The following is a 12,287-nucleotide window of genomic DNA, read 5'->3' as shown; positions in this document are numbered from 1 at the left end:
AAAATGACTGGACCCACTTTTGGATAATATATTTAACTTCTGTATTCATTGGGGATAATAAGAAAACTGCATCATAGGAGTGCTCTGTTGCTTCAGTAATAAATATAATAACTTTGAACAGTGCCTGGCAGAAAGTAAATGTGCAATACGTGCTAATTATTATAATTACCATAATTATCAACACCATCTAGCACATCATCAATGTTATAAGGATGGTCATTTTTGTCGTTTTGTTCACTGTTATATCCCTAGTGCTTGACACATATTTGGCACTCAAACATTTGGTGAATGCATTCATTAATTACGACTAACAATACTTCTATTAATAAACAGATTCACACCAAAATGTAATTGCCTCTGGGAGGAGAGATAAATTAAGCATGAAAAAAATTACTACCTGGAAATTTAGAAGAGGTATGAAATAGGAGAATTGCCAGTAGCCCAAATGCAATGCTATTGGAAGAGAGAAGAGGGGAGGCTACTCTCAAGTCAAGGAAGCATCTCTTCAGATTAAACTAACTCACCAGAAGAAACATCAAATCAAAAGTACTTGCTAAAATCATTTTGCAGGCAAAACTATTTTCAGGCTTAGACCATGTTTGTTCATAACAGGCTACAAGAATCTAGAAGACTTCTGAGTCTAAGGAAAATCTAATCTGGACCTTGACATCAAGGACAAACCCCAGTTTATAGAAACAAAAAGTAGCATTAGAGAAAGAAAAAAAAAATGTATCTAAGGGCACAACAAGTGAACTGGGAGCTGTAACTCTCTGATCCATGTGCAGGTAGAAGAATCCTTGGGAACAATTCGTAGCAGCCGCACAAGCAAGCATCTCAGCCTCTCACCTGCCTCTCTCCACCACACTGAAAACTCAGACCATCAGAGCTTATGTATAAGCTCTCCAGCCACAATTTTCATCCTGACAGCCCATCACCCACACTGTAGCCCCAGAGACCTACCTGTTTCTGAGGATCCTATTAATTGACTACTGGCTCCTGGCTCTCCCCTGGAAGAGGAAGGTTCATGAGCAGAGAGAAGTATTTTCATCTCTTACTGTAAAAACCCCTTAGAGAACTGAAAAGAACACTGGGCAAATGAGCCACAAGAACCCTTCAAAAGGACTCAGAGAACATAGTGCTTGACCTCCATTTCCCTACCCCCCTTCCATACTTCCACTAAGACACACACATACTGCTAATGTTAACATCACCTAAGGAGCATGGTAAGGCACCAATCAAATTATATAGCAGCCTTTAAAAACAAGTTGAGAGCAGTGAACTTCTGCAGTTAATTGACAAACTGCCCCAACAGAGCTAGTCTGATAATGCAGGAAAGAAGGTCCTGAGGGAAAAAAACTAGTGCATTAAGGGTTCTTAGGTCATTTTGAAATTCTCCAAGTCTCGGTTTCCTTGTTTAATACAAGGTGGACAGCAAAAATTCATACCACCTGGGGTTAAAAGAGATAATCTGTAAAGATGCCTGGTACACTGCATGGCACAAAGTAATCATTCTATCAATGTCAGTAATTTTTTTCTGTACCCTATCCCCAATAATTATCTACTAAATATCCAGAAGGCAAACATTTTGCCTCACTCCTTAAACCTGATTCTTTACATAGAATCACAACCATATAATTCTTCTTTAGTGGTAACTTTTGTCTCACAAAAGTTCAGGAAAGGCTGCTTCAACAGGCAAGTTGAGAACTCTACACCTTAAAGAGCCGTTGAGGACCACAAAGACACTTAAGTGTACTTTCAGTTCATCCAGAAATCAAGTCAGTAACTAATAAAAGCCACTCTCATATCAGCCTTGGAGTCCAGAGGCCAAACATGGAGATGTGCAGCACTGGGTTTTCCCATGTCATGAGTAGATAAGGTAGCACTTAGTTTGGAGGCACTGACCAGCTCAGGACAGCATATGACCTTGAATGAATAGTGAATGTCTAAGGTCTCTAAAGAATGTGTTGTCCAACATAAAAAGATGTTCAACATCACTAATCATCACGGAAATGCAAATCAAAACCACAGTGAGATATCTCTTTACACCTGTCAGAATGGCTAGAATCAAAAAGACAAGAAATAGCAAGTGTTGGTGAGGATGTGGAGAAAAAAGAAGCCTTATGCACTGTTGGTGTAAATGTAAATTGATACAGCCACTGTGGAAAACAGCATGAAGGTTCTTCAAAATAGAAATAGCATATGATCCAATAATTCCACTACTGGGTACTTACCCAAAGAAAACAAAGACACTAATTTGAAAAGATATGTGCACCCCTATGTTTATTGCAGCATTATTGACAATAGCCAAGATATGGAAGCAACCTAGTGTCCATGGAGGACACTAGTATCCTAGTGTCCTAGTGGATAAGGAAGATGTAGTACATACATACATACACACACACAGGAATATTACACAGCCATTAAAAAAGGATAAGAACTTACCATTTGTGACAATATGGGTGGACCTAGAGAGTATAATGCTAAGTGAAAGAAGTCAGACTGAGAAAGACAAATTCCATATGATTTCACTCATATGTGGAATCTAAAAAACAGAACAAACAAATAAACAAACAAAAAGCAGAATCAGATCTGTAGATACAGGAAATTAATTGATGATTGCTAGAGGGAAGGAGGTGGGAGAATGGGCAAAATGGGTGAAGGAGAGTGGGACATACAGGCTTCCAGTTATGAAGTAAGTAACCCACAGGAATAAAAGACACAGCACAGGGAATACAGTCAATGGTACTGTAATAGTGTTGTATGGTGACAGATGGTAGTTACACTTGAGGTCAACATAGCATAAAGTATAGACAAGTTTAATCACTATGTTATACACCTGAAACTAATGTAACATTGCATGTCAATTATATTCAAATAAAAAAATTGAAAGAATGTGTTGTCTAAAGTTAACCTTTCTTTATTTAGTCCCTATAATCTTGTTAATTTTCCTTTATAGATCCCATACTAAAGATTCCTATTTAATTACCCTAAGCCTCACAATTTTTGCAGAATGAAAATATTTTGTTAATATAAAACGTTAAATGTTACATAAAGTTACCTTTACCTTACATATCACAACAGATTTGATTACTCTTCACATGTATATTTATTATTATTCAACTTTCTAGAACACTATAATATTACTACATATAGTTTCTACTCTAATATTCCTAGCTTAAAGCAGTCTCCCTTTCTTGTTAGCAGAAGACAGTGTTGATGAGTCCTAACATAATAGAAACACAAGAGTCCAGGGTACTAATCAACATGAACACTAATTTTCTGTGTGACATGGGGAAATCACATTTTCTCAGTCTCCTTTCCTCCTCTACACAATAATGGTATTTAACTGTAGCTCTAAAATCCCAACATGTATACCACAGGAGTATACTTCAAATTTAGTGGTAAATATGAATACAAAAACAGTAGGAAATCTATCACACAAAACTGGGCATGTTACCTTTTTTCCCTGAAATGAACATATTCCATGTCCTTTAAACCTTAAGTTATAATAAATCATTTCACCTCCTAAACTGCAATTTGTCAAGTATATACTATCCCAATCTGCCCAGTACCCTGACGATGTCTTGCTTCTACCCAACCAAAAAGGAATACATCATTAACATTTTATTCTTATTTCTACAATCATCTGCAATTTCCAGGCAAGTCTTCTGCAAGACAATAAACAACAGTAACTAAAGATTAATTTAATTAATTTAATTTTGAGTACCTCACAGGGGATAAATGACTAAGACACTTTTTTCCTATTCTCAAGGAGTCGCAATCCTGTAAAGACATAGCATGCATGCTGTCACTCCCTCTCCCAGGCAGACATCACTAACCAATCATGGGCCTCTCCCCTGCACTGGAAAAAGCCTTGGCTCCAGGATTCCATGTAGCCATTACCAATCAAATGGGCTAGTTTTAACAGACATTATCACATTTCACTAAATCTCCCTAGAGGAGAAAGCAGGAAAAAACCTCTCTGACCTCAGCCACAGCAATTTCTTACTTGATATATTTCCAAAGGCAAGGGAATTAAAAGCAAAAATGAACTATTAGGACCTCATCAAGATGAAAAGCTTCTGCACTGCAAAGGAAACAATCAACAAAACTAAAAGGCAACCAACGGAATGGGAAAAGATATTTGCAAATGACATATCGGACAAAGGGCTAGTATCCAAAATCTATAAAGAACTCCCCAAACTCCACACCCAAAAAAATAATAATCCAGTGAAAAAATGGGCAGAAAACATGAATAGACACTTCTCTAAAGAAGACATCCAGACGGCCAACAGGCACATGAAAAGATGCTCAACGTCGCTCCTCATCAGGGAAATACAAATCAAAACCACACTCAGATACCACCTCACACCAGTCAGAGTGGCTAAAATGAACAAATCAGGAGACTATAGATGCTGGGGAGGATGTGGAAAAACGGGAACCCTCTTGCACTGTTGGTGGGAATGCAAACTGGTGCAGCTGCTCTGGAAACGTGTGGAGGTTCCTCAAAAAATTAAAAATAGATCTACCCTATGACCCAGCAATAGCACTGCTAGGGATTTACCCAAGGGACACAGGAGTGCTGATGCATAGGGGCACTTGTACCCCAATGTTTATAGCAGCACTCTCAACAATAGCCAAATTATGGAAAGGGCCTAAATGTCCATCAACTGATGAATGGATAAAGAAGTTGTGGTTTATATATACAATAGAATACTACGTGGCAATGATAAAGAATGAAATATGGCCTTTTGTAGCAACGTGGATGGAACTGGAGAGTGTTATGCTAAGTGAAATAGGTCATACAGAGAAAGACAGATACCATATGTTTTCACTCTTATGTGGATCCTAAGAAACTTAACAGAAGACCATGGGGGAGGGGAAGGAAAGAAAAAGAGAGGGAGGGAGCCAAAGCACAAGAGACTCTTAAAAACTGAGAATAAACTGAAGGTTGATGGGGGGATGGGAGGGAGGGGAAGGTGGGTGAGGGGTATTGAGGAGGGCACCTGTTGGGATGAGCACTGGGTGTTGTATGTTAACCAATTTGACAATACATTTCATATTAAATAAATAAATAAATAAATAAATAAATAAATAAATAAATAAAATAAATCTCCATCTCCATAAGTGATGATTCTGATACCTATATTGGAATGTAGAAATTTGTGGGAAACTGAATATGCATCAGAAAGTAAAACCAAAAGAGGTAGTATCCCCTTCATCTATTATAATTCAATTGAAGCATTAATTAAAAAGAGTTAAGGAAAATTGTGGGGAGAATGGTACTTCCTGCCAATTCTCAACTATTATTTTCTAATGTGCTAAATTAACCCTTCAATGAAGAAAAGGAAGCCTGCAAAAGCCACCTGAGTCCAGGGAATTAGGTTATCCATTTAACGTGTTTTCTTTAAAGGCCAGGATTGTTTCATGGAAGCTAGAGTATGCTCAAATGAAACAAAATCAGTGAAAATAAAAAATAAGCCATAAAAAAAAATTCTGAAACAAAATATGACTTAAAGAATCTGACCTTGATAACCCAAAGGGACCAAAAGTTTCTTTGTTGTCTTCCAAACACAGACAAGTTAACTCCTCTTGACTATTTAAAGATAAATGCTTTCTCTTCCATCTGTCATGATGCAGAAATCTGGAACCTTGAATAGGTACTTGCTTAAATGTTTGGCCAGATCTAAACCACTTCCCAAAGAAAATCTAGACCAACTTACAAGTGAGAAGGACCTCACCATGTCAAATTCTTCCACTTTTAAAACACCAACATTAAACTGACAATCAACATACCTGACAAAGTAATCTACAGCTCCAACTTGCCTGCTCTCTTGGCAGGGACCAGCTTGAAATAACAGATGTTAGAAAAGTATATGTTTAAAAAAGGGAAAAATTCACAAACACTAACCATTCAATTATCTAAGTCTCTATCAAAAAAGTGTGCCTTTGTCATCCAATAGGGAGTAATAAAAGTGTCCCAGGGAGATGAGTGTCTTCTTTAAAAAACTACTATCAAGCATATTGTGCATCATGTTGTTCTGTTGTTTAAAAGTTGTTTCTCTAGGGGCACCTGGGTGGTTGAGTTGGTTAAGCAGCTGACTCCTGACTTCGGCTCAGGTTATGATCTCATGGTTCGTGACATCAAGCCCCACATCAGGCTCTGTGTGGACAGTGCAGAGCTTACTTGGGATTCTCTCTTTCCCTCTTTCTGTGCCCCTCCCCTGCTTGTGCACATGCTCCCTTCCTCTCTCTCTCTCAAAATAAATAAACATTTTTAAGTTATTTCTCTAAGAGTGTAATACTAATAAAAAGTTTCACTCACCTATCATTCACCTATCACTTTGCCTTGACTATAAGGAACCTCAAAGTTGAATCTTATGTCCACCTTGACAGCAGCCACCTCTTAGTTTTGGGTTTTGGTACACTACCTCCACCTTTCTATTGCCTTCACTGCAGACTCCTGTTTTTTGGTTTTGGGGTGCTGGGGCTTTTTTTCTTTTCATTCTTTTTATGATGGTCCAATGATGTGTTTTTTTATTGATGCCACCTCAGAATCTTTTTGGAAATGAGCAAGGGTATAACTAATTTATAAGTTAAATTCCCTCTGTTATTATTGTATCGGTGCTCACTGTCCCCAAACCCTCCCCTCTCTCTGCACTCCTATGCATGCTGTTCACCCCAATATAGTCCCTGCTATTTCTAGCATTCAACAACTTCTCCCAGAATCCTGAGGTTAGATAAACCACTCATTTGGCCCCTAACATACTTGTACAACACTACTTTTTTCATGTGCATTGTCTTAAGTTCTTCAAAGACTGTGAAATCCCAGTGGGCAATGAGTAAATTTAAATATCTTTATACTCCCACCAGCATCAAAACAAGCATTGTACCTTGCAGTCACGGAACAAAGATGTGTTGTTAATGAGAAGAGTAAGTCAACATTTTTGAAAGCCCACTAACTAAAACTATGTGGGAGATAACATGCTGAAAAGGTTTCTATCTTGAAGCAGTTCACCAACCAAAGAACCAAGATATGTAAATTACCTATAAAGCCAATGGGGGGGGGTGCATATATGTAAACACAAAGAAAGTTCATGGAATGGCTGCATTTGGCAGGATTACTTGGAGTGCAAAGAGGCTTTTAGGAGAGTGAAAAGGAGTACAATGTGTGAGGGCATTCAGCCACAAAATGACTCCAACGAGGTACAAAGAGACAGTATTCACACAACAGCAAGAACAGTTCCACCCACCCGTATATGTAGTAAAGAACCACAAGCACAATTAAGACAATCAATGGAGGTGAGCTTTGGCGATAACTGGTAGAGGGCCTAGAGGCAGCAATGCAAAGCCAGAGCCTGTTTTTCTTTAAGGTGATTTACTGAGGTAAAAACTTGAGAAAATGATTCACAACTACTGTATTAAGAACAGACAGGAGGGCTGAAGCTAGACTATGAAGCCTGATGATAAATACTAGAGATGATAAATAGCAGACAGGGCACCATGGCTATCTGCATTCATTCTCAAGTGGGAATTTGGGACAACCCATTTAAGAGCCCATCATGGCACAATGACACGAATGCCCTAAGGGCAATGGTGTCTGCCTCATCTTCTTGAATCTGAGACTTCTTAGAGTAAAACAATCTCTCTCTTTCTCCCTCACTCTCTAATACACACACACACACACACACACACACACACACAGAACTGTATTTTAATTGTGTGTAGCTTACCACAGAAGTGTGTTAACAAAATGGGTCTAAGCAACTTCTCGGTTCATATCTCAGCTCTGACACTCATTGGATGTGCATTCCCAGGGAACATTCTTAACCTTACTTAGGTAGGTGTAAATTGGGAATAAAAATTGTATCTGCCTCTAAGGTAGGGATATAAAATGTTTGCAGAGTGGCTCAGTAAGCTCTCACTGAATATTATTTTTAAAATGAATAATAGGGGCGCCTGGGTGGTGCAGTCGGTTGGGCGTCCGACTTCAGCCAGGTCACGATCTCGCGGTCTGTGAGTTCGAGCCCCGCGTCAGGCTCTGGGCTGATGGCTCAGAGCCTGGAGCCTGTTTCCGATTCTGTGTCTCCCTCTCTCTCTGCCCCTCCCCCGTTCATGCTCTGTCTCTCTCTGCCACCCCAAAAAATAAATAAACTTTGAAAAAAAAAATTTTAAATGAATAATAACGTATAGATTTTCAGACCTCTGGTATTAACTCCATAGTCCTCTGGAGTTCCTTAATACCCAGGTAGGGAGTCACTGTCCTAGAAGATAAATGCAAAGTATAGCAGGGCATTAAATTCCATTAACAAGGACTTACATGGCAATACAGAGTTCAACATTGTGCCAGGGGCTATGGAAGCCAACACGACAACCTAACATGGAAAGGAATAATGCAGAGGGTGAATGTTGGAGGAAAGCTTAAAATGCTGGTGCTGAGAGTAAAAGGAGCCTGAAACTCAAGCAGGAGTTTAAAGTCAGAAATGAAATGATGAACCAAAAGTGTCTGGCCAGGGCATAGCATGCTGAACACATGTATAAGAAAGACTCCCCTGTGGCAGCCTACAGGACAAACTACAGTGGGGGCCACTTCTGCTCCTCCCTTGTCACTCAGTACCAACCAGATGACTGTGTTCAAAGCTCGCAACAAGGTTTTATTTCTAACCTGCATTGATTCACAGTGTTGGTCACTCAAATTGGTATAAGCCATACCAACAGAGTTACATTAACAGCTTAACTAATTTCTTAATGGTACTAAAAAAAAAAAAAAATCTCTACCTTCAAGAGTTCATATAACCTTAGTAAACATTTGACCTTCAGATCTAGTATAAGAAATTGGAAGAGTCCTCACCATTAGAGAGAAAAAAAAAAAGTATGTAGGCCGTGACCTGGAAGCATATGGGCCCTTGACTAATTTAATGGTTCACTTCCTCAACCTCAAATCCTTGTCCTACACACCTCTTCAACCAGTTTTCAAACAGTTGTTTACTGTAATTACCTTAAACAAAGTAAGATGCATGAATAATCAGAAACTAATCAGATATCCAGTAGTTAAAATTGTCTAATATTCTTTGACTCTACATCTGGCCAATTCCAACTTCTTTTCTAATGCTAGAGTGCTTTGTGAAAAGAGTTTGAATCCGAATTAGACACTTCTAGTTGTTTGATTTCAGCAAATCAAACCCCCATGCCTCACTTTCCACATCAGTAAAGTGAAGGTTAAAAAAAAAAATCCCCTTCAAAGAGTACTTGTAAAAACTAAATGAGTTAATATTAGTCAAGTGATCGATACATAATAAACACATTTATTAGCTATTATTATCATCTTCATTACAGAGTAATATTAGCCACTACCAGGAAATCTCCAGAAATACTATCTACAAAAATACATGAGCAAAATTATTCCATCACCAATGAATCTCACACAGCACAGTCTGGTTAGATACAGTGGTCGGGTCCTACCTGTTGCAACATCTCTAAGAGATGACTGTCAGGAACAGTCACGCTCAGTCTGCACATGGGGGTTCCAACATGCAGGACAGCTCCTCATGATTATCTCACTCAAGGAACTCCTTTTATTTGAAAATAGAACCCTAGCCTAACTTTTGGACCAGTCTGTCACATACACTTCAAATGTGTTAACATGAATTTCAGGAGTTTGTGTACTTAAAAAGGTTTTGTGAGGTGTACTCCCCAAACAAAAACATTTCCTGGTCTGTGGCCCCACGGCACTACTTTCTTTTAGTTTGTCTTTTCGTCTGGAAATCTGGTTGGGGGGAACGAAAAGAGCAAGAACTCCCCTGCTTCCCAAGCATTAGCAGGTAAGTGGCCTTGGCCCTTACACGGAAATACAGCAAGTTGACTCCACACACACACACACACACACACACACACACACTCACTCTCTCTCTCTCTCTCTCTCTCTCTCTCACGGAAAACCAGTCCCTTTCCCTCCTCCAGCACTAGGATCTCTAAAGAACTGAATTGGAAGTGCACCCTAGAGCGCTTGGAAAAACAAGCGCTCCAGTCGCCGGCAGGACAGGTGAGACAGCGTAATCTTGCTCAGGTTTGAGGACCACATCCCAAGTAGAACACACGCCCCCACGCCCCCAAGGTAAGCCTAGAAGCATCCAATGTATCCAGGACACTCTCCACAAGACACATCTTGTCTCCGAGCTCTACGACAAGCCACATCGGAAACCTTCCGGGATGCCCAGAAGGCTGTTCCAGGAAACGCGGGCAGCCCCGAGCGCGGGGCAAGGCGTACATGTGCCCCGGCAGCAGCAGGCCCGGCTCAAACCCCCTCCTCAGCACTCACCTGGCCCGTGATGCCAGTGATGAGCGCCACCTTCCTGGGCTTGCCCATCTCGCCGTCCCCGGAGCCCCGAGCGCTGGGGCAGCGTACCGCCGCGTGTGCCATGTCGCTACGGGCGTGCGGCAGAAGGCTGGGCGGAGCGGAGGCCAGTGGAGCGGAGGCAGCGGCGCCTAAGGGACGTGGGGGTGTGCCCGCGCGCAAGTCTCCTCGCCCAGGCTGCAAGGAACTAGCGCACCGCGCAGCCCGCCGCCACAATCTGACAGGGGCGCTGGGGAGGCCGGGCGGGGAGGGCCGGAGGCGGGCCGAGGCGGGCCCCACTGCCTGGCGGCGGGGCTGCGGCCTGGCGGGCGCCGCGTCATTCGCGTCAGCCCGCGACGCTCCCTCTGCGCCCGCGGCAGGCCCCGCCCCCCGCCGACGGCCGCAGCGCCACGCCACGCCCCCTCCGCTGCTGGCCGCGCGGGCTCCGGGGGTGGGGTGGGGCGCCGGAGGGGCGGGCTGGCCGCTGGGCTGTGTCTGCTCTGTCTGGGTGTGATAGGCAGCTTCAGGAAAGGAACTCTTACCAGGTCTTTACGCCTGGCCAGTCCCTTGGCAAGGCCTGGCGTGGAGAGGTCGGGCCGTCAGTGGCCTAGACTTCACCATCTTACCCTCCTTGGAACCCCTATCTCTTGTCCTCCGCCCCTCTGAATCTCCCAGGAATGCTAATAGTTCCAGAGGATGCTGAGAGAAAGTATGGACTGACCTTTAATTAAGTGAGGAGAAAGCCTTGAATTCCAAATCTAGGCGTCACAGGGCCTGGGGCCATTAGCTTTGATAAATAATTTATGGAAACCTGTTGCAATGCCTTTTGATGAGTTTGGTTTTATGTGTACTGAAAGCACTAGCGTTACAAGGACCCTAAATGGTGTCACAGATGTGAGTTAAGACTAACCTCACCTGTATCCTGGCTTTCTGGCTCTTCTCATATTTCCCTGAAGCTTGGAACCAGGCACAAAGTTCCAAGTAACTGGATTCAAAGTATTGTAGTTCAGAGGTCTGGCAGAGTACAAGTAAGTCTGGCCTCACTCATGTGCAACTTAAGGAAATGTTGAAAAGACTGCAAGGTCCTATAAACCTAGACATGGCCAATTTCAAAAAAATAACAATTCAAATGCAAGGTGGGGTCCTAGCTTGATGTCTGCTGAATTGGCTTCCATATGGCAGCCGCACATTGGGCAGAGAGAAGAGCAGAGGTGACTCACACACTGGGAGGGCAGCAGGTGTGTGTACCTAAGCAGTTGGCTGGAATCCACAGAAGAGACAAAAACTTCCCTGTCTCCATTGCTCTGCTTATCTGCAGCTATTCCTCTCTGCAGTAAATCACCTCGGATCATCACTCCAAATCACAAAGTGAGTGACTAGAGAATCCCCAACCTATCATGCAAGTTATTACAGACCTCAAATCCCCAAAGCAGAAAAACTCAGGTTTAAAATAAAAATCTGTTTGGGGCAGCTGGGTGGCTCAGTCGGTCGAGCGTCCAACTTTGGCTCAGGTCATGATCTCACCGTTCCTGAGTTGGAGCCCCGCATCAGGCTCTGTGCTGACAGCTCAGAGCCTGGGGCCTGTTTCAGATTCTGTGTTTCCCTCTGTGTCTCTGCCCCTGCCCCTCATGTTCTGTTCTCTCCCTCAAAAATAAACATTAAAAAAAATTAAAATTAAAATCTGTTTGTCCCCTAAGCTCCTCAGGAATACTCCTTATCTTTATAGATAGACTTGTCTTTGGTTTCACACTTTGTCCCTCATCTGTCTATTCTATACATAGAACTGAATAAATGTGTATTACATGCAATAGTAGAAGGCTGCCTCTGAATGGTTAATGAAGAGGCCCTGATGCACAAGATAGTGAACACTTTCATTTAGGGGAACTTACTATAAGCAAGAAATGTCTTTGAAATCTACTAAATTATCTTGAAAACTTATGTTTGTTTTAATATA

At 41.8% G+C, this 12,287-nt stretch overlaps 1 protein-coding gene across 4 annotated transcripts in view; it reads right to left on the bottom strand.

Moving 5' to 3' along the window:
• GMDS (GDP-mannose 4,6-dehydratase) overlaps positions 1 to 10,676 on the bottom strand; it is a 640,362-nt gene extending 629,686 nt beyond the window's left edge. Inside the window, exon 1 of one of the 4 annotated variants that reach the window (XM_047858179.1) lies at positions 10,319 to 10,676. In XM_047858179.1, the coding sequence (XP_047714135.1) occupies positions 10,319 to 10,420 (102 nt within the window). In that variant the 5' untranslated portion in view covers positions 10,421 to 10,676. Of the gene's footprint in view, positions 1 to 960; positions 1,002 to 10,318 lie in introns of those variants that run through there. The other 3 variants (XM_047858177.1, XM_047858176.1, XM_047858178.1) reach the window with 3 other exon arrangements.
• Between the last annotated feature and the right edge of the window lie 1,611 nt (positions 10,677 to 12,287).

The sequence above is a fragment of the Prionailurus viverrinus genome, chromosome B2, assembly GCF_022837055.1.
Source record: "Prionailurus viverrinus isolate Anna chromosome B2, UM_Priviv_1.0, whole genome shotgun sequence".
Classification (NCBI taxonomy): domain Eukaryota; kingdom Metazoa; phylum Chordata; class Mammalia; order Carnivora; family Felidae; genus Prionailurus; species Prionailurus viverrinus.
The sequence above is the reverse complement of the archived record's forward strand: the minus strand, read 5'-3'. Positions and strand labels throughout refer to the sequence as shown.